We start from the raw sequence: 22,552 nt of genomic DNA, 5'->3' as shown, positions 1-22,552 counted from the left end.
GAGTCTATTTTGAACTTTTATTTTCAGATTTTTAGCCTCTTTAAAGTTATTTTGAAGTTGAAAGTTATCTAATCTACCAGCTACATTACCCACCTATGTCCTTGCTTTTTAAAGATTTTTGTCCTTCAAAATCGAACACTTGTGTAACAATGCTATTAATAGAATTTTCATTTACTCTCACAACTTTACTTTATGGATAAGGTATTTGGGGCTCAGAAATTGAAGGCCTTCCCCAAATCGCCAAGCGAGTAAGTGGCAGAATCATTTAGGACAAGGTCTGACTCTTAGGTACCTTATCATGCTGTCTTGTATAATTCCTTCACTAATCATTAACTACCTTTGTTTACATACTGTTTGCCAAGACTTACATAATCACAAATTATACTGTATTATACATTTTATAATGGTACTTGGGAGAACTCTAAGGGTATGCAGTAGTCAAATATAAATAAAAAATGTTTTTGTCTAGTCCTTGCCTACCTGGTTTATTTCAACCAAGGACTCTGGTTAGCAAGTATAAGTGGGGGTTAGGAAAGTGGAACTAGCTGTTGTGGCTCTGGTTTTCCTCACTGGACTAAGAGAAACAGTGTAGGGAGAGGAAGTGGTGTGATAGTACTTCAGAAAGGTTATCCCAAACTAGAGTGTCAAATAAATAGTATAAGAGGGACTCTTCAGTACCTAGCACACTGAATACCTAATAGTAATTACCATAGTGTCTTAGGTCTTATTTATTTAGCACACTTTTTTGGTATTTTAAACGAGGTTTGAAAACTGCTTATTGAGAACCTAGTTTTGAAGTGGAGTCAGTAGTGTTCCTTACTGTTAGAGAATAATATGATACTTCTTATTAGATATGTAACTACCTGCAGTCATTGGAGGAAGAGCTGAAAGAGTACTAGGCTAAGAATCAGAAAAATAGGGATTCAATGTAGGTTCTGAGCTCCTGTTTTCCCGTGTAAAATTTTTGGAGATAGCTATCTTCCCTGCTACGTAGGGTTATGATAATCAAATAAAATCAGAGATGTGAAAGCATTTTATGGTGCTAAAAATGTCTAGATTACGTCTAGTATTATGCCAGTTTGCTAATGAAAAGGCTTACCTGTGTAATACTTTGAATGACATATATAGAGTAGCTCTTGCTTTGTCTTCATTTGCAATTAATTTCTTATTTACAGAATTTGGAGGTTTTGGCTCTGTTAGTGGAAAAATTGAAATAGAAATCAAGATCAACCATGAAGGAGAAGTAAACAGGGCACGTTACATGCCCCAGAACCCTTGTATCATTGCAACAAAGACTCCATCCAGTGATGTTCTTGTTTTTGACTATACGAAACATCCTTCTAAACCAGGTATCTGCCCTCTTTGATTCGAATAATGAGTTGCTATGGGAATACATTGCTCCACTCAACCTGATTTAGTTGCTTGTTATTCTTTGCATAATTTAACATCTTCTGATTTATATTGATATGTAGGGATATTCTTCATTCTGTAGGTGAAAAAATGCTTCGTTATATAGAACAGAATGATGGTGCAACTTAAGCATTATATATTTGGTCATAATGTGTCTGTATTGATTATAAATATTAAGAGCTTTAGACCTCTTGATCAAAATTCCATTATGCTTAGTAGACCCAAAGAGGCAGTAGACTGGATAGTCTTGATGTGTCTCTTACTTTGCAGATCCTTCTGGAGAGTGCAATCCAGACTTGCGTCTCCGTGGACATCAGAAAGAAGGCTATGGGCTCTCTTGGAACCCAAATCTCAGTGGGCACTTACTTAGTGCTTCAGATGACCACGTGTGTATCCTTCCCATTTTGAAGGAAATCTGGGCTAGTTATCAGTTGGTTTCTTTTCTGGGGTGTGTGGGGAAGTGAGGCTCTTCCTTTTCCATAATAGTTAATTTTACATTTAAGACCATCTGCCTATGGGACATCAGTGCTGTTCCAAAGGAAGGGAAAGTTGTGGATGCGAAGACCATCTTTACAGGGCATACAGCAGTAGTAGAAGATGTGTCCTGGCATCTGCTCCATGAGTCTCTGTTTGGGTCAGTTGCTGATGATCAGAAACTCATGATGTGAGTAGAATCCATTTTTTTAATTTTACTTCATAAATTATCTAAGTTTTATATTTAGTTACCCATTTTGAGTTTTTTTCCTTTTTCTCCTTTTTCACTAAAGCTGGGATACTCGTTCAAATAATACTTGCAAACCAAGCCACTCAGTTGATGCTCACACTGCTGAAGTGAACTGCCTTTCTTTCAATCCTTATAGTGAGTTCATTCTTGCTACAGGATCAGCTGATAAGGTCAGTTTGATTTATTTTAAAAGAAAATACAGGGTGAATTTCTCTAGCTTCTTTTGAATGCACAGAGATCTTTTAGTTGATGGGTTTTCTTTTTCTTGTCGTAAAAATATTGGTTGCTCTCTTTCCTTTCTGTACATAGACTGTTGCCTTGTGGGATCTGAGAAATCTGAAACTTAAGTTGCATTCCTTTGAATCACATAAGGATGAAATATTCCAGGTAAGAGAAACTGATGCTGATAATTTTTTTTAAAGAAGGTAGGCCTTGATGTGTGAGCGGGCATGCTTGTGCTTTATCCCATTTCTATGATAGAAATGTTGTCTGCCTATGCGAACCTCTGTAGGTATTGGGATTGTTTTTCCTCTGTTGTTGCTATACTTTCTCAAACTGGCCATTGGTCACCTACATTGCTGAGGTATTAAGAAAACTAGTGTCTGATTATTTTTATCAGCCTTTTTCCTGACACTTGTTTCTTCCCGTATTCCCATTCCTTCATTCTTTATAACTTGCTGTGTATATTGATTTCGCAGTTCAATCCTAAAGTACTGGCTCCATATTTTCTGCCACATCAGCTTTAGCTCCTTTTTTAATATGCAAAGCCCTTTGGCTCAGTTCAAGAAATTGTGTGTTCAAAGCTTATTGCAGGGGCATTGGAAAATACGTTACGGTCTGCTCTCAGAGAGCTTAAAATTTTATAGGGAGGAAAGGCCCCTTTAGTAGTGTCACCATAATAGATTGTTTTGTGAATTGTTAAGAACCTAGGGGTGGTTAAAATTTTGGTGTATGAATGGCATCTGAACTGGGCTCTAGGTGAGCCATACTCTCGTGCACTTAGTCCCTCAACCTTATTTTATATTCTTCAGCCTGCTCCAAGGAACATTTTGTCTCCACCCTATCTTTTTGTCCTTGCTTGTAAGGGTGGTGTTGCCTGGAGAGTATCCAAATTCCAAATTCTTTCCTAAATACTAATGGTCTCTTATCTGTACCATGAAGCTAGGACTTTCTAGAGAGAGTTCTGTACTGTAGTTCTTAGGTCAGAATTTGATGACATTTGGCTAGAGGCCAGAACTAGATAATAAATAGATAAGAGAACTTCAAAAAATATAAGGTGAAATAGAACAAAAACTGATATCCTAGGTCTAATAATGGGTTGTTTTCATACAAAAAAAAAGATCTTACCTGTCAGTTTTAACTTTAGTGTCTAGAATACTTTGATTTCTTCACTTTTATTTACAAAATTTTAAATTCTTAAATATAATTTTACCATTAATTTTCTATTTCCCTCATTCTTCTGTGTAGGTTCAGTGGTCACCTCACAATGAGACTATTTTGGCTTCCAGTGGTACTGATCGCAGGCTGAATGTCTGGGATTTAAGGTAAGTCTTGTATTAGTTTTTATGGAGTTATGTTTGTTTGTTTATACTTTCCAAAATTACTCAGGAAAATTTTATTTTAACTTTTAAAAATCTTTTTATGGTAGTAAAATTGGAGAAGAGCAATCCCCAGAAGATGCAGAAGATGGGCCACCAGAGTTGTTGGTATGTTACAAACATTGAGCAGTTGAAATCCTCTATAATTTAAAATCCTCTGGTTTTTCATGTCTTTATTTTCCTCCGTCCTTCAGTTTATTCATGGTGGTCACACTGCCAAGATATCTGATTTCTCCTGGAATCCCAATGAACCTTGGGTGATCTGTTCTGTATCAGAAGACAATATCATGCAAGTGTGGCAAATGGTAAGTAATTTAGTCATTTGGAGGAGGTTAAATATTGTAATCATGCAGTATCACTTCATATTTTTATACTTCATGAATACAACTGTCATCTCTGCTCAGTTTACTCCTGATGTGACTTTAGTACTTGTCTGTACGTTATTGTTTTCACCTGCCTGCTCTTTACCTTTATCTGGTTATCCCACTGGTATCTCAAACTCAACTAAACAAAAATGAACTTTTCGTCTTTCCTCCTTCTCCCTAATTTCTCTTTGCTTCTGACTTTGTGGCATTTCCCTAGCTCACCAGACTTGAAAATTCAAGAGTTCTCCATTCCTGTTCATCTCTAGCTCTAGTTTACTTATCAGATTTTATATGATCCATCTCTGCAATGTTTCTTCCATCTACACTCACCTTACAAACATACATACCCAACTTTCCCGTTTCTATTCCACACCAGTGTTTTGGTCAGATTCTCATTACCACTTGCTGGACTATTGCAGTAGCCTCCTAATTATTGGCTTGTCTCCTGTTTCTCCCTGTTTGCTAGCATTTGAGTCAAGATAACTGTAATGTCTAATATATATAAGAAATAGTTGTGTTCTGAAGATGGGTGGTGGTGGTGGTTACACACAGGTGAATAGACTTATTGCCACTGAACTATATTTAAAATGGGTTAAAATGGTACATTTTATGTTCTGTGTATTTTACCACAATTTTTTAAAAAAGTTACTGCATAACTTTTGAATAATGGTAGCCTGATGAAAAGAATTCAAAAGAAACTTTTGGTGTCTCAGGGTAGATCTAGAGCCAGGAATAAAATCCAAGGGAAACTTTTTGGCTCAACATGAGGAAAAACGGATTTGTGGCCTATGAGATTAACAAATTATATACGATATCCATACTTCGGAATAGTATGTATCAAAAAGAAGTATGCTTAGTTTTATACAATAGTTATTACTTATTGATAAATAGGGGAAAAGCAAATTGCAGAACAGGATGGTGGAATACTTCATATTAAAATTGTGTGTATCTAGTCTTTTATGTTTGATTATATGTAAGTATATATTTAGAAGTCTGTTTGCCAAAATGTGGTTGGTACATTTAGGGAGCTATTGATTTCTTCTTTGTACCCTTCACAGATATACCTTTTTCCTTATTATACACCCCAGAAAATTAATATAAAAAGTAAGAGTTCTGACAGGAATGGGCTGCTTTGAATAACCTCTCAATTAAAGGTATTTTAGTAGTTGCCATGGGAGTGTTGTACGAGATTGAACTACATACATCATCTTTAAGGCCATCACCTCCAGGCCAGGTTTTACTTTAGTCGGTTTTTTTGTTTTATTTTGTTTTGTTTTTTAGAATTGTGGTATAAGAAGTATTAAATATTTGGTCTTTGTTCAGGTTCCTGTCACAGAGTTCCTAAAATCCTTAGAATTTCCTGAGTGGTAGGAGTCTTGCTATTTTTTTCAATTATAGTTGACATAAAATACTATATTAGTTTCAGGTGTACAACATAGTGATTAGACATTTATATAACTTACAAAATGATCATTCTGATAAGTCTAGTACACCTCTGACACCATAATATTTATTACAAGAAGTCTCTTGCTGTTTATAAGGATTCCCTTTTGGCCACACCTGAGTTTAGGCTAATGGTGTGACTTAAGGGACCCCTGGATACAGGCTCAGAATGGAGCTGATCTCCAGAAAGACCAAACATTTGATTAGAGAGTTGGAACTTTTGGTTCCATTTACCCGCAGATAGCAAGGATTGAGCTCTATAAAAGACTCTTGGGAAAGCTCTATAAAAATCTCGTTTGATGAGCTTCTGGGTTGGTAAATACATTGATGCCACCCAGAGAGGACATGGAAGCTCTGTGTTACCTCCCCATCTTGCCCTATGCATCTCTTCCATTTGGCTATTCCTGAGTTGTAGACTTTATATTAAACCAGTTATAGTAAATAAAGCATTTGCCTGGATTTGGTGAGTCATTTCAGCAAATTATCAAACCTGAGTAGGCAGAGGGATTGTGAGAACCCCCAAATTTATAACCAACAAGTTGGACAGAAGTCCCGGTAGCGGGCTCTCAGGGCTCATCACTGGCCTATGAAGTAAGGACGGTGTGGTGAGACCCAGCCCTTGTCACATTCCTTAGACCTGTGGAATCTGATGCTACCTCTAGGTAGTGTCAGGATTGAATTGAGTTGTTGGACACCCAGTTGGTGTCAGGGAAAAAGACACTACACATTTCATTGTCAGAAAATATCACACAATTGTGTACTTTTCCTTGCAGTCAGATCACAAGTTCTTTGAAGATAAGACTCCCATCCTCTGTAGTGCTTAACCTCGTGATTTGTGCATAGTAGATGCTAAGAACAGTAAATTTTACCCAAATGGAAGTGATTTTGGTAGTTAACATCAAGAAATACAATTAGAGTTTATTTTATGCAAGAGCAATTTTCTTTTTAAAATATTTCTAAATTGAGATTTGGAACATACGGTTTTGGTAGAGGGTGGGGTTTATCTTTTTTTATGCGAAATTCAGTGATTTTTAGTACATTCAACAGTAAATTATTGCCAGAAAGAAACTGCATTTCATACACATTAGCCATCACTCCCCATTTTCCTCCAGTCTACCCAGTACTAGGCAACCACCAATCTACTTTCTCTGTGAATTTGCCTATTCTGGACATTTAATATAAATTAAATTATAATGATAGGTGTGAGTGGCTTCATTTTTCTTTCCAAATAATATTTCATTGTATGGATATATATTTTATCTACTTACCAGTCGATGGACATTTGTGTTGTTTCACTTTTTGACTCTTACGAATTATGTCTGGCTAAAGGACTCAAGAAGGTTGATTATCAAGACAAACAGTAACCATACTTCAGTTTTGTGGGAATATCCTAACCTAGGGGTATTGGTCTGTGGGCCAGCTGTCTGTGTCTATTAGAACAGCCATTTCCATTCGTTTGCAGATTGTCTATGGCTGCTTTCATCCAACAATTGCAGAGTTAAATAGTTGCAACAGAGACTGTATGGCTCATAATCTGTCTCCCTGGCCTAATCTGTTTTTGAAACCTTACTGCCAGAACTTGCCTTCATTACTAAATATCCTTTTTTCTCTTTCTTGTTTTTGGGCAGGCAGAGAACATTTATAATGATGAAGACCCTGAAGGAAGCGTGGATCCAGAAGGACAGGGGTCTTAGATATGTCTGCACTTCTTGTGATTTTAGACTCCCCTTTTTTTTCCCCTCTCAGCCTTGAGATTGATTTAACACTGGTTTTGAGACACAAACTTTGTTCAGCTATCCCTCTGTAATAGGTACCATCAACAATGCTATTAGCCCAAACCGAGGGTGTTTCTAATTATTAACTGGGGGACTTGATTCAGTAAAGCCACCGACTTATATTGAAATTTTCTTCAGGAATTTTCTAGTAACAGAGATCTAAAGTAGCCACCGAAGGGGGAATATTGTGTGTGGTTATTTTATTTTTCTTCTTATGCTATATCCCTAAGTTTTTCAAACTCTTTAAGTAAAGACTAGAAGTAAGGAAGGAATAGAGCCAAGTGAGGTAGGTGTCTGAGCCATGAAGTATAAGTACTGCAAAATGTCATTCAGGAAATAGGGGAGATTCAAGTCATAAATTCCTATTGTAAAATCTTCACACCTGACTTTACAGGATGCACATTTTCCTATGTAGACCAGTCTCCTCTCAGTTTCTTAAGTCAAAACTAAGTGTTCCTCTTTCCCATATATTTTTGCTTGTTAGTGTGTTTCTTGAGCTGTTTTCATATTATTTCTTTCCTTTCTGTGAAATGGTTTTTTAAAAGAACTTGGGGACCACCAAGTTGTAAAGATGTATGTTTTTACCTGACAGTTATACCACAGGTAGACTGTCCAGTTAAGTTCAGCAGAGTGAATCGATAGCTTGTATTTGTTTTTAAAATTAAATTAATCCTGGATAAGAGTTGCCTTTTTTTTTAGGAGTTAGTCCTTGACCACTAGTTTGATACCATCTCTATTTTGGGTGACCTGTTTCACCAGGCCTATTACTCTCCATGACTAACTGTGTAAGTGCTTATAATGGAATAAATTGCTTTTCTACATAACCCCATGCTGATGGGTTTTATTTAGTATATAATATCGATCAACAACCAGTCTGGCTTCTAGAAGAATTCTTCGGATGACAGTTATTTTCTGTAGTCTCTATCAAGAGCAGAATTAAATATAATACACCCAGATCTATAGAAAAGAGCTTTACTCCTTCCCAGGGAAAATAAAAGACATAACACACGGAATCAGAGGTGCGCAGATTAGTCTTTGATAAAATAACATCTTTTTTAAGTCTGTCCCTAGAGAACTACATGGACTTGCAAGAATGTCAAAGGCAGTGTGGCAGAGAGATTTTAAGGCAAAATTTAAATTTGGAAAAGGTATTTGAACCTTTTCTTAACGAGGTTGAATCTCTCCAGAATGTTTTTCGCTAGAGCCTATACTTAGAGGTTAGAAATAATAGGCTCTTGAAAGCCTGTATCATCACCAAGTGCCATAACCAGATAAAATGCCTGGTTCTTTGCCAGTCACTCAGTTTGAGTGGATCACACTGACCCAAAGTCATTTTCATAAGGTATGATCTTTAGGGAAAGCAATATCCTTAACCTTTAGGTTGAAATATGGATGGGTTCCTTTTAGAGTACAGTGAAAATTATCTTGATAATTTGGTGCAAAAGTAACTGCGGTTTAAAAGGTTAAAATTGCAAAAACCTAATAAAAGCACAGATTTAAAGAAAAGTAAACTTTGTTAGAGGATTCACTTAAAGTCCAATATTCATTGCACAAAATAATTCAAATTGTACACCCATATAAATGAAAAATTGGCTGCCTTTTTGACCCCACCTGTACTCCAAAAAAAATGTTTTTGGTTTAGGTCAACACAAGGCAAGATACATTCTTCACATCACTTCAAGGTGTGTCCATACATTCATCCTTTACTCTGCCTGTGAGGGTAGCCTCTGTAGGACAGGAGGCTCATTTTCTGTTCCTTCGTTCATTGAAATCAGGACCAGCAGCCTATGAAATACAACCCCACTAAGAGCTGACTGATGGTGTTCTGCCTCCAGCCAGCCCTAGAATCTTTTTAAACAGGTCAGCCATTATTTGTAACTTTCCCAGGGTGAATTGCTTGCCAAGTCCCTGGCACTCCCTTCTCTGGAAAAAAAGTATGTCCAAAGGGTACTTGATGATCCTTGGCTAAGAAGTTTTTTTGGTTGTTTCTGGATTACAGATTCGGCCATATGTTTCTAAACAGCCCCTGTAAGGTTGAGAGAAAAAAGAATAAGTTTATACTTTTTTCAACTTGAAATAATACAGCATAATGTTTATAACAGTGAACTTCCGAAGTACAGTGTAGGCTGTGTCAGGGAGGGATTGCTAGACGGAATTCCACATGATCAGGGATGACTTTCCTCTAGCAAGTATTTGGGTGCCTCCTATTTGCAAATCAGTGGTAAGCGATGTGATGGTGATAGCAGGGGCTAGCTAAAATTTTCCCCATCCAGGTTAAGTTTACACAGGTATTACAGTGCCTGAAATTCTGTAGTTTGGTTTCTTTTAATCATTGCCTTTGCCTATTGTACTTTTAATCTGATCCATGCAGAGGTGTTTAGCAGATCATTTTCCTCAATTACAAGGTTCTAGTAATCTCCCAATCAGTGTAATCAGTTATGCCTGGATAAAACACAGTAAAGTTCTAGTGAGTTAGAAAAAGCGTCAGTTATAATAGTTATTTGTGAATTTGTGTAAGATTAGGAAATTCAGAATAAATTTATGGGCATCTGGCTAGTATACAACTTCACAGAAAACTCTAGTTTTGGTTTATCCAGGAGAATCTAGAACTTGAAGGATACAGGAACATACTGGTATATAAAGAAATTAATGGATAGGTGCGTTGCTCGTTTCACATTTTAAGCAGTAATCCTGTCCCTCAGCCTATAAACAACACCCTCCAGCTTTTTATTATTATTATTACTGTTACAGATTAATTTAGCCTTCTTTGCCTCTTTAGGTCATAGTCTCAATTAGGTAGCATAACTGCCATCTCTGCTATTCTAAGGAAACTGACTAGCAGATGGGGTAAAGTAGGGGGAGGAGTGTAAGAATGCACAGAGCCTCGATGCTTTATTCTGTTACAGAATTCCTGGGTGTAATTAGGGCATGTTTTGATTCCTACCAGAAACTGAAACATTCCAAATGAACCCTGAATATTTGAACCAGGCAATTTGGAGGTATGTGTTATCCCTAAACGACTTGTCATTAGACACACACTTAAATTCTTTTAAGGAATTAGTATTGTTAAGAAAGCAGCAGCGATGCAAACACCACTCTTGCACCCACAAGGATCACCTTGGGACTGTGTCTCGATTCCACCTGCCTGAGAAGTGGGAGCATTAGCTTGTTCCGGGTTTTGGGGTTGCATAGCCCTTTAAAAAAAGAGAGCCATTTTCCATCTGTTCATGAATGAGCACAATTTGAAAATTATTTCCCAAATCATTTTTTTTTCACTGTTCTAAGTGAAATTCTCCCAAGCAACATCTGCCCTCCCTACCATCCCCTCAGCCACTGTTAGTTGAGATTGGGGTAGCAGCAAAAACTGACTTATAAGTTGAGAGCTCTTCAGCAAGGCTGATCCTTAACTGCTCCATCTCTTTGTTCTTCAGTTGCTGGAGTTGCACCCCACTTCTTAACTGCCTCTGTCGTTCTTCCATTTCCTCCAGCTGTTCCTGCATGAGGGCCAAGAGCATTTCTAATGAGTCAAACAAAAATATGACATTGTCCATTAGAGTTTACAAAGCACTTTCTTGTATATTGTTTAATCTTCATAGCAGTATTGAGGTTGAGAAACATTCAACAGGTTGTGTTTTTGACAAAGTGACATTTCTTTTGAAGATAGTGACCTGAAAGTAGTCTGGTCTGTTAACCACAGCTTACTTCTTAATAGAATACTGCAAGGAGGGGACAGGTAGCCAGAGGGAGTTTCTTGGTTTCACAATTTTTTTTTTTTTTTTTTTTTTAAAGATTTTATTGGGGAAGGGGAACAGGACTTTATTGGGGAACAGGGTGAATTTCCAGGACTTTTTTCCAAGTCAAGTTGTTGTCCTCTCAATCTTAGTTGTGGAGGGCGCATCTCAGCTCCAGGTCCAGTTGTGTTACTAGTTGCAGGGGGCACCGCCCACCATCCCTTGCGGGACTCGAGGAATCGAACCAGCAACCTTGTGGTTGAGAGCCCACTGGCCCATGTGGGAATTGAACCGGCAGCCTTCGGAGTTAGGAGCACGGAGCTCTAACCGCCTGAGCCACCCGGCCGGCCCCGGTTTCACAATTTTAAGACGTGTTGGGAAGGATTTTGATTCTCTAGTTGGGGAGCTGAGAATTTTATAGACCTTTTGCGCTATGTGCAAGTTTGTTACCAATAAGACTGAGTTAGTTCACAAAGTGCTTACAGTGCATGTAGAAAGAAGAAAACAAAGTGTTCAAAATATTAAGTTGAAAGAAGATGCTGTGCCCTTGAGGCCCTCAGGAGCTTTCAGCTAACTGTCCGTTGTTGTGCCCAAACCAGGCAGGATGCATTCTGTAAATTGTCTGCCTAGGATTAATGCCTGAGGCATGAGGTAAGGAAGATGTCAGCAAATCAGCCTGGTTTAGTTGCTAGCTGGCATGATCCTTAGGAAACAGAAGGGAGTTGGGAGGCATATTTTAAAGGGGCAATGACTTCACCTCAAAGTTTGAAGAATGGTAAGATAGGAATCCAGTTTGGGTATATGCTACTATTAAAAAAGATCTAAACAATTTGTTCTCTGAGTCATCATCCTTGGTATACACGTAGCACATCAGTCTGCAATGTTTGATACCCTGGCTGAATCTCAACTTACATAAACATTGTCAAAAGGCCTTTTTTTAGTGCCTAGCTATGCTTTGGCACCACACAGATGCGGCCCTGCCATCTAAGAGCGTGTTATCCGAAGGGAAGCATCTGCATACCTCTGCCCCAATTTCCCAAACCCCACTATCTAGCCAACCTGTTATTTCAGTGAGGCTCAAAAGTACACGCTTGGGAAGGCAGTGTGCACCATTGCTGCTGTGACGGGAACTGTCAGAACGAAAGAGGTACTGCTACAGTGTGGCGTTCAGGACAATCTCCAATCTTAATCCTATGCAGCACCACTAGATTAATTTGCTCAAAGCTGCTTTGTCATCTCAGTCTTTTAGAGGTCTGACATCCAGACCCCCTCTAGTTTGACCCCTACCTCTAACTAGAACCTCCACATGAACGTTTTCTACTCTGCACGATCTGGTATGAAGTCAGAAGCCACAGTGGCTCTTGAGTACTTGAAATACGGCTAGTCCAAATTGAGATGTGACGCAACTGAAATACACAGCAGATTTCTAAGACTGGGCACAAAAAATAAAGTACTTCAAGTTTGGTATTGATTACATGTTGAAATAATATTTTCATATGCTGGGTTAAATAAAATATTTCACCTGTTTCTTACCTTTTCTAGTGTGGCTATTAGAAATTTTAAGTGACATCTGTGGCTTGCATGATACTTCTGTTGGACAGTGCTACTCTAGCCAGATGACCAAGTCAGATGTCTGTGCCTTTGCTTCTACTTCTGTCACCTAGACAGCATCTGCTGTGTTATATTACTATTTATCTTTTTAATTCATATCTAACTCCCAACCGGATTGTAGGTTCCTGGTTATTAGTACATCTAGCACCCTACACATACTGCTTGCTGATATGAAACATGCAGATAGTAGGCATATTCCATATTTCAGCATTGGTAATCTACCAATTCCAAGTTAAAATCATTCTCAGCAAATTCCTCACCCCACCTACTATAACCAGTCACTATCTCTTACCCATTTTACCTCTTAAGGGCTAAGTGATCTTGCAGGCTTTTTCAATACACCTGCCACACTGCCACTTTCAAGAGTAATAGCTGTGTACCAGGCACTATTGCAAATGCTTTACAAATATTATCTGTTAATACCCTGTTTCCCAAAAAATAAGAGCTAGCTGGACCATCAGCTTTAATGCGTCTTTTGGAGCAAAAATTAACATAAGACCCGGTATTATACCCGGTCTTACAGTAAAATAAGACCAGGTCTTAGATTAACTTTTGCTCTGAAAGACGCATTAGAACTGATTGTCCGGCTACATCTTATTTTCAGGGAAACATGGTAAGTTCATTCCTTGCAATGGCCTATGATGTGTATTACATATGAGGGAGCAGAGCCATAGGGGTTAAGCAATTTTTTCAGTTTTCCAGTTAGGAAGTGGTAGAGCCAGGAGTTGCCACTGGTTTAAAGCTCATATTCTTAACTGCTTTTTTGCTTGTGTGTGTATGTATACACACACACACACACAGGCTCTTGAGTGGTCTTCAAACTTTCCCATGAAGTTCCAGGAGGCAGCCAAAATGGAGTGCCATTGCCACTCTAATTAGAAAGTAACTCCAGTTTTACCTGTTATATAATTGGCATTCCATATAAAATTCTGTTTTGGGAAAAGGGGTCTATGGCTTTGGAGAAAAACCATTTTTAGAAAACCACTTACCCAAACATTACATAAAGCCCTTTATAGTCTGGTCCCCATCTATCTCTCCAGCCTCATCTCTGTTCTTCTCACATTCCTTATGATCCAGCCACCCACACTTCCCATAACATGTCTTTTTCGTGTTTTGATTATTTCATATAAGCTGTTTCCAAAGCTTGGAATGCCTTTCCCTGTCCAACAAATTCATTCAAGGCTCAGCTTAGACACCTTGTACTAGTTTAGTGTGGACTTGAGCTGGATTGTGTAGGGTTATACCCTTCCATCACTTTCTAGCTGTATAATCCCGGACAAGTGACATCTCTCACCTGTTCTCATTTTTCAAATGATGGCAATAGTTCGTACCTATCAGAAAGGTAAGGATTATATGAATTATTACATGTAAAGAACTTTTAAGTGCATGCTAGCTATTGTTCATCCTCTTATGAAAATTTCCCCTTGTTTCCCAGTCGGGTAATTACACCTGCTTCATAAATACAATGCATTGATTTTAAGGCTTTCACATTTTAACATCTCAGGTCAGGATGCATCTTAAAATTAAGTGTCTTAGACTCCATGAAATATGTTCATTTTATCTGATATCCTTCCTGGACTGTAAAGTGTTTGAGGGCAGGAACTCCTCCCCCTCCCTATTTCTCATCTCTTGCCAGCACATAGCTCACTGCCTGGCACACATTAAGGAGGCACTTAGAAATATTTGTTGAATGAATAGATGATGTTGATGAAAGGCAAAGTTTACATTACAAGAGTGAAGTGTACCCTTGGAAAGTAATTAGGTGCCATAAATGACCTTTGGCAAACAGTTTAGGAAGCCATTTTCCGAAAGAAGAATTAGCTCCTTCAGATCTTGATTCCCACTTTAATTATGGTATAGCAATAAGAGACACTCATCAAGAGGGTTTTTCACAGAATGTGGAAAGCTGTAAAATCAAGTCTGAAACAAATCCAGTACAGTGATGAAAATCACTGGGGAGAAAATTCTACAACTCTAGTAGTATTCAGAAAACCAATCCAGAGAATTCCCTATTGATGGCACCACCATTCTAATTAACCTTGCCTTGCCTGAAATCTCAGGATCCTCTTTGACTTCTCACCTCTCTGCCCCATTCATTCGATGGTCAAATGTATCCTGCATTTGTTCCCTTTTATTCCCACTACAATTTTTGCCTCTTATCTACATTTTATACATTGCCACCAGTACTTTTTCTAAAAAGTACTGGGAGAATCATATTACTACTATGTTTAAATGCCTTTAATGATGCAACTGACTAAAGTCCAAACTGAGTAAAGTCCAAACTCCCTCATTTGGATTTCAAAGTCCAATGTGATCTGCCTCAACCTATCTTTACAGTTCAACTTACCTTGTGGCAGGATCATAAGGAATGTGAGAAGTACAGCAATAAGGCTGGAGAGATAGATGGGGACCAGACTGTAAAGGGCTTTATGTAATGTTTGGGTAAGTGGAGGTGAGGATAGTACACATATGTAGTTTGAAAACATTCAATATTATGACCAAAAAACCCTACTGTTTTCATAATACTAACTACAGAAAGCTTGACAAAATCTTGAGTGAAGCCATTTTCAACAGAGGAAATGTTGCCTTCAGGATGTATCGGAATCTCTGAAAGCATGAGATTTTTAAGTTATTCAAAGGAACATGTGATTCAAAAGACAAAAATACTGCTCTGTAAGGACCACACTGTAGTCTCATAGTGCCCAGCAGCAATTAAGTTATCATTTAACTGATGTGTACTCTGAGCCCGAGTGGCAGAGATAAATAAAACATACTCCCTACCTTCTCAAAGCTCACAACCTGTGGGAGAGACACACATTGTTTATTCACTTAATATTTATATCCCACTGTTCTACAAAGGGATTAAAACTGGCTCATAATCAGAAATAACCTGAATACAAGTGAAATGGTGACAAATGCACAAAAAAGGAAAATGAGAAATAGAAATTTATAGATTGCCTCCCAGTTTTAAGTCTGGAAAACTTTAAGGCAGAGATCAGATAGGTGGGACTTGAGGATAAGTATGGGGGGAGGGGAGAGAATGAATGAATTCTACCGAGCCTCATTCCCTGCTGCTCTCTATAAGCCCACATGTGAGTCACTTAAAATTCAAAAATTGTGCCATGAAGGGCCAGTGGGCTCTCAACTACAAGGTTGCCAGTTCATTCCTTGAGTCCTGCAAGGGATGGTGGGCTGCGCCCCTTGCAACTAAGATTGAACACGGTACCTTGAGCTGAGCTGCCGCTGAGCTCCCAGGTGGCTCAGTTGGTTGGAGCCCATCCTCTCAACCACAAGGTTGCCAGTTCGACTCCCACAAGGGATGGTGGGCTGCGCCCCATGCAACTAGCAACAGGCAACTGGACCTGGAGCTGAGCTGCGCCCTCCACAACTAAGACTGAAAGTTCAACAACTTGAAGCTGAATGGCACCCTCCACAACTAAGATTGAAAGGACAACAACTTGACTTGGAAAAAAAAAGTCCTGGAAGTACACAATGTTCCCCAATAAAGTCCTGTTCCCTTTCCCCAATAAAATATTTTTTTTTTAAAAATTGTGCCATGAAAAGAGCACTGACATTGGGGATTGGTCAAACCAGCGTTCAAATTACTGTGGCTCACTGAGCTTCCATCATCTGTAAAAAAGAAAAAAATACTACTACTTGACTTGGAAGATTAATGAAAGGATCAAATGAGATAATTGGTGTGAAAGTATAAACTAAGAGTGCAGATAATTTTCAGGTCCTAGCACAGACTTGAATGAATGAAATGAAGAACAGAGTAAAGTGAGTGAGTGAATGGCTTCCCAAAATAAGTTGTTCTTCCTAAGCACAATAGTATCTATCCTTCAGCCCAAAAGACATTTGACTCCGGTCACCTTTTCCTTCCCCAGGCTACAAGACAGCACTTCCTTTCATGCGCAATGAGCCTACCCTGTACTGCTGCACTTCCTCATCTCGCTTTTGCTTTACAAGTGTAATCTGGTCCTCCAGGTTCCTGTTTTGCAGGTGGAGCTGCCGGGCCTCTGCTTGCAGGGGTCTCAGAGCCTCCTTCATCTCCTGGATCTCGGCCTGGGTTTTCTGTAGAGCTTTAGAGGCGGTTTCTTTCCTCTCTAGGAGCCGCAGCAGCTGGGGCTCATACTCCTCCTCCAGACCCTGGCGGCTCTCTGCCATGAGGTTCTCAAACTGGGCAGAGAGCCGCCGGCTCTCCTGCAGAAAGTGTCCATCCCTTGGGCTTGGAGGTGCTTCTAGTTGTTGCCGTAACTGCTCCTTCTGCTTCTGATAGGCATCCCGGAGCTGAGCCACTTCCTCCGAGAGCTGGGCTGCCCGTGCAGTCAGCACTTCCCTGAAATCAGCAAATTGGGCCACATCCTGCTGGCGGCACTCCAGCTGATATTGGTAGGCCACACATTCCTTCGTCACCTTGAACAGCTTCTGCTTGACCAGCCGGATCTCCTCCCTTAACCCATCCCTCTCCAGCTCTACTTGGGCATGCAGTTTGTAGGCAGCCAGGATGTCCTGATGGACTTGTTGCACCTCCTGTAGGGCTGGTTCCCGGAGCAACACAAGCTCATGGATGAGCTGATCCCTCTCCTCTTCTAGCTGGGCCACAGCTTGGACACATTGCTGGAAGCGCCCCTCAAGCAATTCCAGGTCCTCTATGCTCAGGCTCTCTTCTGTGCTGGGACTAGGAGCCACTCTGAGGCTTTCCTCAGGGTTAGATTTCTCTCTTGTGACCATCTCTTCCCCATAAACCATGTGCTCTGGGCTTGTGGTCTCCTCTGGCTTCACAGTCTCCTCCGCATACAGTGTCTCCTCTGGCTTCAGAGTCTCCTCCGGATACAGTGTCTCCTCTGGCTTCAGAGTCTCCTCCGGATACAGTGTCTCCTCTGGCTTCACAGTCTCCTCCACATACAGCGTCTCCTCTGGCTTCACAGTCTCCTCCGGATACAGTGTCTCCTCTGGCTTCACAGTCTCCTCCACATACAGGACCTCATCTGGCTGCCCGGTCTCCTCAATGTACAGCATCTCCTCAGGCTTCTCAGTCTCTTCCATATAAACTGTGTCATCAAAACCACCTGTGTCCCCCAGGAAGAGAATGTCCTCTAAATTCCAGTTTCCCTCCAAAGACAGAGGAACTTCTGGATTCAAGGTCCTCGCCTCATCCAGGCATTCAGAGTGCTCCTCCTCTTGAAGAGGAGAACTGGCCTCTGCTCTTGTGTTCCTGAAAGAGAAATGACTTAAAGTGAGAGGGCAGACACAGTCCCTTGGGGATGGGTACTGGAAGCGATACCCAGATGTGCTCTGAGCAGTCACTCTGGACATTATACTCCTATTGATGCAGCTAAGATTCCCTTAGCATGTAGGGCAGCCCCATCATATTCCTGACAAATGCTGAGTCTGATGAAAATCCTTAAAATTTTTTCACCCCAAGTGCTTTTAAACCACATCTCTTGTTCCTGTAAAACTTCATTCAGCTTGTTAGAATTGGTCCATCCTTCTAACCTGTACAGGCTTTTGAATTAAGATTCTGTGATTCTAACAAAGGAGCCTCTTTGCCCAGCTGCCGATTGCCTGCTAGCCTAATCAGTTCCTGTTAAGGAATACCCCCCTGTTTCTTTGGCCCACAAGTGGCTTTGGTCTTTCCGGTTTCAACCACATCTTAGGTACCTTGGATCTCTAAGTAATTCTTTGAAAATATACCATGAAATAATAATTATTATTATATTTACAAAGGTCTTATATGTGCCAGGCCCTGTTCTAAATGCTTTACGTATATAAACTCTTAACAATTACATGAGGTAGTTACATTTATTATCTCCATTTTACAGATCAAAAAACTGAGGTTAAAAGAGATTAAATAATTCACTCAAGGAAACTCATATTCAATGTGCACCAGCTATAAAACAGACTAAATCTGAGTAGATTTCAAGAAACTTTTTTAAAGATAAAAAGTATAAATGGGGTCGGCCCAGTGGCTCAGGCAGTTGGAGCTCCGTGCTCCTAACTCCGAAGGCTGCCGGTTCGATTCCCACATGGGCCACTGGGCTCTCAACCACAAGGTTGCCAGTTCGATTCCTCGACTCCCTCAAGGGATGGTGGGCAGCGCCCCCTGCAACTAAGATTGAACATGGGGGGGTGGTGACAGCCAGTTGGCTCAGTTGGTTAGAGCATGGTGCTTTTAGCGTCAAGGTTGCCGGTTCGAGCCCCACGTGGGCCACTGTGAGCTGCGCCCTCCACAACTAGATGAAAACAACTACTTGACTTGGAGCTGAGGGGTACTGGAAAAACACACTTAATAAAATAAAAAAAAAGTTTAAAAAAAAAAAATGATTGAACACAGCACCTTGAGCTGAGCTGCCGCTGAGCTCCCATATGGCTCAGTTGATTGGAGAGTCCTCTCAACCACAAGGTTGCCAGTTTGACTCCCGCAAGGGATGGTGGGCTGTGCCCCTGCAACTAACAATGGGCAACTGGACCTGGAGCTGAACGGCGCCCTCCACAACTAAGACTGAAAGGACAACAACTTGACTTGGAAAAAGCCGTGGAAGTACACACTGTTCCCCAATAAATTCCTATTCCCCCTTCACAATAAAATCTTAAAAAAGAAAAAGTATAAATGAAAAGCCCCACGTATCAAAGAATTTGATTGATCTGTCTTGAAAAGGCCTACTTGTGTCTAGGTTTTAAACTCTATATCTTAACTCCAAGTTCTCAATAAAGATTAGTTTTACACAAAATCATCGTGTACTCTGTCTTCTTTCTAACACCCTGGGAATCCCTAGCTTGTCTTTCTGTTTTCTCATGTTGGCCCTCTGGAAACTACAAAAGTATGGCTTTACCAAACTCCAGACATCACACTGGCCTTATTCAACCCAGCACCCGCACTAAAACCTAAAGTTTGAAGACAATCTCAACAGTCACCTAGTCCATTCACATCACTTTAGCAGAGATGAAGAGTTCCTTAGATATCTTCACCAGATGTTACTTCATACTCAAAGTCAACTGTCCCCTAATTATTCTTCTCCATGAGCTTGCTGCCCCTGTATTCTCCAGCTCAGAGAAACACATCCTACACCAGGTTGATGAGGCAAGAAATCTTTAAACAGCTCTTTCCCTCCCCCACAAAGCCAAGTCAATGAGAACTGACCCTCCTATCTCTGAAAGTCTCCAGTCCCTGCCCCTTCTTCATCCACTGCCAGGGCCCTTGTCCAAATCATCAGCTCTCACCTGCACTTTTGTACCAGCCTTCCAATGGGCCTTCTTCCTTCTCCCCGTCCCAGTCTATGTTCGACAATGCCACAGCTTGCTATAACATAAAGCAAACCATGTCGCTCATTTCACCCACAGATAGCCACTGCTTAGCAGAGATGCAAGGCCCTAACATACCTTTTCAGCCTCCTCTCACATTACTCCCCCGCAGCCCACCCAATGCTTGACAATCCAGAACAGACTGTATCTTAACTCCAGGTTCCCAATAAACTCCTAGCTCACAATGCCTAAAGGATCCAGCTGAGAAAATACAGCTCATTGTACACCACCTGACTAGAGAACAGTCCTGGACAGGTAGAGCTCCTAGTGCCGGGAAGGAGGCGCCTGCTCAGCCAGCCAGACCCACCCTGGACCTCAACACAGTCCCTGCCTTCCCAGCAGACATCCCTCCCATCATGCTCCTGCTGGGTCCTCCACCCTGGAATGACATAACTGTTCAAGGCAGTATTCTAAGCATTTTACACGAATATTCATTTATATGATGCTCATCTCTTATCCCCATTTTATAGATAAGGAAACCAAAGCACGGAATAAAGAACTCACTTGAGGTTCCACTTCAGACCCAGAGCTCCTTTTGACCACTTTCCTCTTAGAATAGAAAAGAGGTAAAACAACGAGGGCAGGTATACTAGAACTTGGCCCATAGCATTCAAAATGTATTTACTCTTATATCCAATTACCTAACAAATGTGTACTCATCCTTCAAGCCCTGCTAAAGGCCATTTCCTCTGTGAAGTATTTCCCCGACAACCCCCATTCTTGCGTTCTCAAGGCGCTTTGTATGCAGCTCATCTTTGCACTTAGTGCTTTGTACGATAGAAGTGCCATGCGTCTGTCTGCCCTGACAGTCAATTTCCTAAGACAAGTATAGTTCTCATTCTCGCTGTACCCCAGGGTGGGGACTCTGTAGAAGGAAGACAGGCAGAAACCGACTGAGAACCAAGGAGGAAACTTGCCCAAGGTTGAGTGGCAAAACTGGAAGTAGAACCCAGGCACCCCGACTTGTAAGTGGTGCTGTTACCACACAGCCTGTTGCCTCAGTCCCCCAGTGCCCGGCCTCTGCTAGATGCTGCCCTCACACAGCTCCCTCTCTCTAAGGAGCTGGGGGAAAAGTAGGGAGGCCCAGGGACAAGGAAGCCAACTCAACTGGGGTCCTTGACCTCAGGCTTCCTTGGGTACCAAGCAGCCTGCCTCTGCCACTCTGTCACTGTCCCTAGAAGACTCCAGCAGCTCCCAACTCTATCCATCAGGGCTGTAGCTGGGAGAGTCTGTGACACTGTGCAGGCATGGCTTGGTGTATGTCTGATTCTGTGTACCTGTATGTGTGCATGGCAGTACAGTACAGGTGAGTGTATGGACACGACTACGCTCAGCTTTGTGTCCTGTGTAACAGTGAAAGGTGTCAGGTGTGTGTATTGGCACTTCCACTTCTTGGTACACTGGGAACATCCAGGACTAGTCTGACCTCCAGCAGAAATACTCCCTACTTGCCACAGATTCCTCAGCACAGGTCCTTTCCCCTTAATCAGTGGTAAGCTGAGTGTGGATGGGTGTGGGAGGGCCTCCCCTCCAGGGCCACTGACCAACCAAGGCCCTCCTGCTGGTCTGGGCTAGTAGACCCTGCCACCACCAGCCCACCCAGGCCCCAGGCAGCAGAGAACAAGCTGTCTGAACAGACTCTTAACTCCAAGCTGGCAGATGCCCAGCCTTGCACCAAATATCTTCCACACAGCGAATTCAGCAACTAGAGGCCTCCATCTCCAGTTGCATCTGGGGTGAGGATTGAAAGAAACGAACGAGTAGCGTCTTTGGCCACTATGGGCCAAATGGCATTTGATGGTTGATGGCCACTAGTCTGAAAGGGTTAATTCTCACACGGCAGCGAGAGGGGCGGAGGTATTATAAAAAGGCACAGACAAACGGAGGTGCCAGGTCCCTGAGCCAGGACTCCCCCATCTCCCTTCACCGGGCGGCTCCGCCCCTTGCCGCACCCCTGCTAGACCACGACACCCACCAAAGGTGCTGGTGCGTGGGGGAAGGGAATCCGTCCAGCACCCCCTCCCCATAGGGGCGGCCACGCAGGCCCTGGACTCCTACCTCGCGGCCTGGGCGGTGCCGTTCCCGCCGCGCCGGGGCTCCGGGCTGGCCATGGCTGTCCGACCCGGTGCTGGGTGGCCGCGTTATTAATAGGAGGCCCCGCCGGCCGCCAGCTCCGCGCCCGCCGCACTGCCAGCTGCAGCCGACACCAGATCCCGGCCCGGCTGGCGCGCCCACTTGGCCGGGGCTCCTGCCCGCGGGAGGAGGGAGCCGGCCACGCCGCCCGGGGGCGGAGAGAGACCGCCCCTCCCGGGACCGGCCTGGGGTGGGGGGTTGGGGGGGTTATCGGTGTCTCCGAAACTAGCCAGCCCCGAGATCTTCCCGAACCTTCTTTCTCTCCACCCTTCCCTTCCAAGGGTCCCAGTTACTGGGGGCAAGAGAGGAGGGTGGCTCTGCAGCCCCAGAAAAGCACTTTCCCTGCCTGGCTGGCCCGGGAGAGGGGGCAGGGTGTGGGGTAGTTGACTAAGAGGAACCCAGCCACCCCCATTTAGGAATGTCGTCCGCTGTTGGACACCTTGAGGTCCCCACCCGC

At 41.9% G+C, this 22,552-nt stretch overlaps 2 protein-coding genes across 9 annotated transcripts in view; one reads left to right on the top strand and one right to left on the bottom strand.

The window, feature by feature from the left end:
• The window catches only part of RBBP4 (RB binding protein 4, chromatin remodeling factor), an 18,272-nt gene extending 9,459 nt beyond the window's left edge, over positions 1-8,813 (top strand). For both annotated transcript variants that reach the window (XM_081055657.1, XM_081055658.1), the window contains exons 4-12: positions 1,176-1,349; positions 1,681-1,796; positions 1,914-2,074; positions 2,178-2,304; positions 2,444-2,521; positions 3,602-3,678; positions 3,783-3,840; positions 3,927-4,037; positions 7,169-8,813. In XM_081055657.1, coding sequence (XP_080911783.1) covers positions 1,176-1,349; positions 1,681-1,796; positions 1,914-2,074; positions 2,178-2,304; positions 2,444-2,521; positions 3,602-3,678; positions 3,783-3,840; positions 3,927-4,037; positions 7,169-7,234 — 968 coding nt within the window. In that variant the 3' untranslated portion in view covers positions 7,235-8,813. The remainder of the gene's footprint in view (positions 1-1,175; positions 1,350-1,680; positions 1,797-1,913; positions 2,075-2,177; positions 2,305-2,443; positions 2,522-3,601; positions 3,679-3,782; positions 3,841-3,926; positions 4,038-7,168) is intronic.
• Positions 7,791-22,552, bottom strand: SYNC (syncoilin, intermediate filament protein). Of its 7 annotated transcripts, XM_081055656.1 has the most exons (6): positions 22,021-22,217; positions 16,857-17,875; positions 16,585-16,817; positions 10,685-10,809; positions 10,433-10,509; positions 7,841-9,341 (listed from the first exon to the last, which is right to left on the bottom strand). In XM_081055656.1, the coding sequence occupies exons 1-6, from the start codon at positions 22,071-22,073 to the stop codon at positions 9,331-9,333; spliced, it is 1,518 nt and encodes a 505-aa protein (XP_080911782.1). In that variant the 5' UTR covers positions 22,074-22,217; the 3' UTR covers positions 7,841-9,330. The 7 variants fall into 7 exon arrangements, 6 of the variants coding, with proteins under 6 accessions (XP_080911779.1, XP_080911782.1, XP_080911780.1 ...); XM_081055653.1 differs by having other exon boundaries at positions 7,791-9,341; positions 16,585-17,875; positions 22,021-22,552; XM_081055654.1 differs by lacking the exon at positions 22,021-22,217 and adding an exon at positions 18,998-19,162 and having other exon boundaries at positions 16,585-17,875.

The sequence above is a fragment of the Rhinolophus hipposideros genome (genome assembly GCF_964194185.1).
Source record: "Rhinolophus hipposideros genome assembly, chromosome: 8".
NCBI lineage: Eukaryota > Metazoa > Chordata > Mammalia > Chiroptera > Rhinolophidae > Rhinolophus > Rhinolophus hipposideros.
The sequence above is the reverse complement of the archived record's forward strand: the minus strand, read 5'-3'. Positions and strand labels throughout refer to the sequence as shown.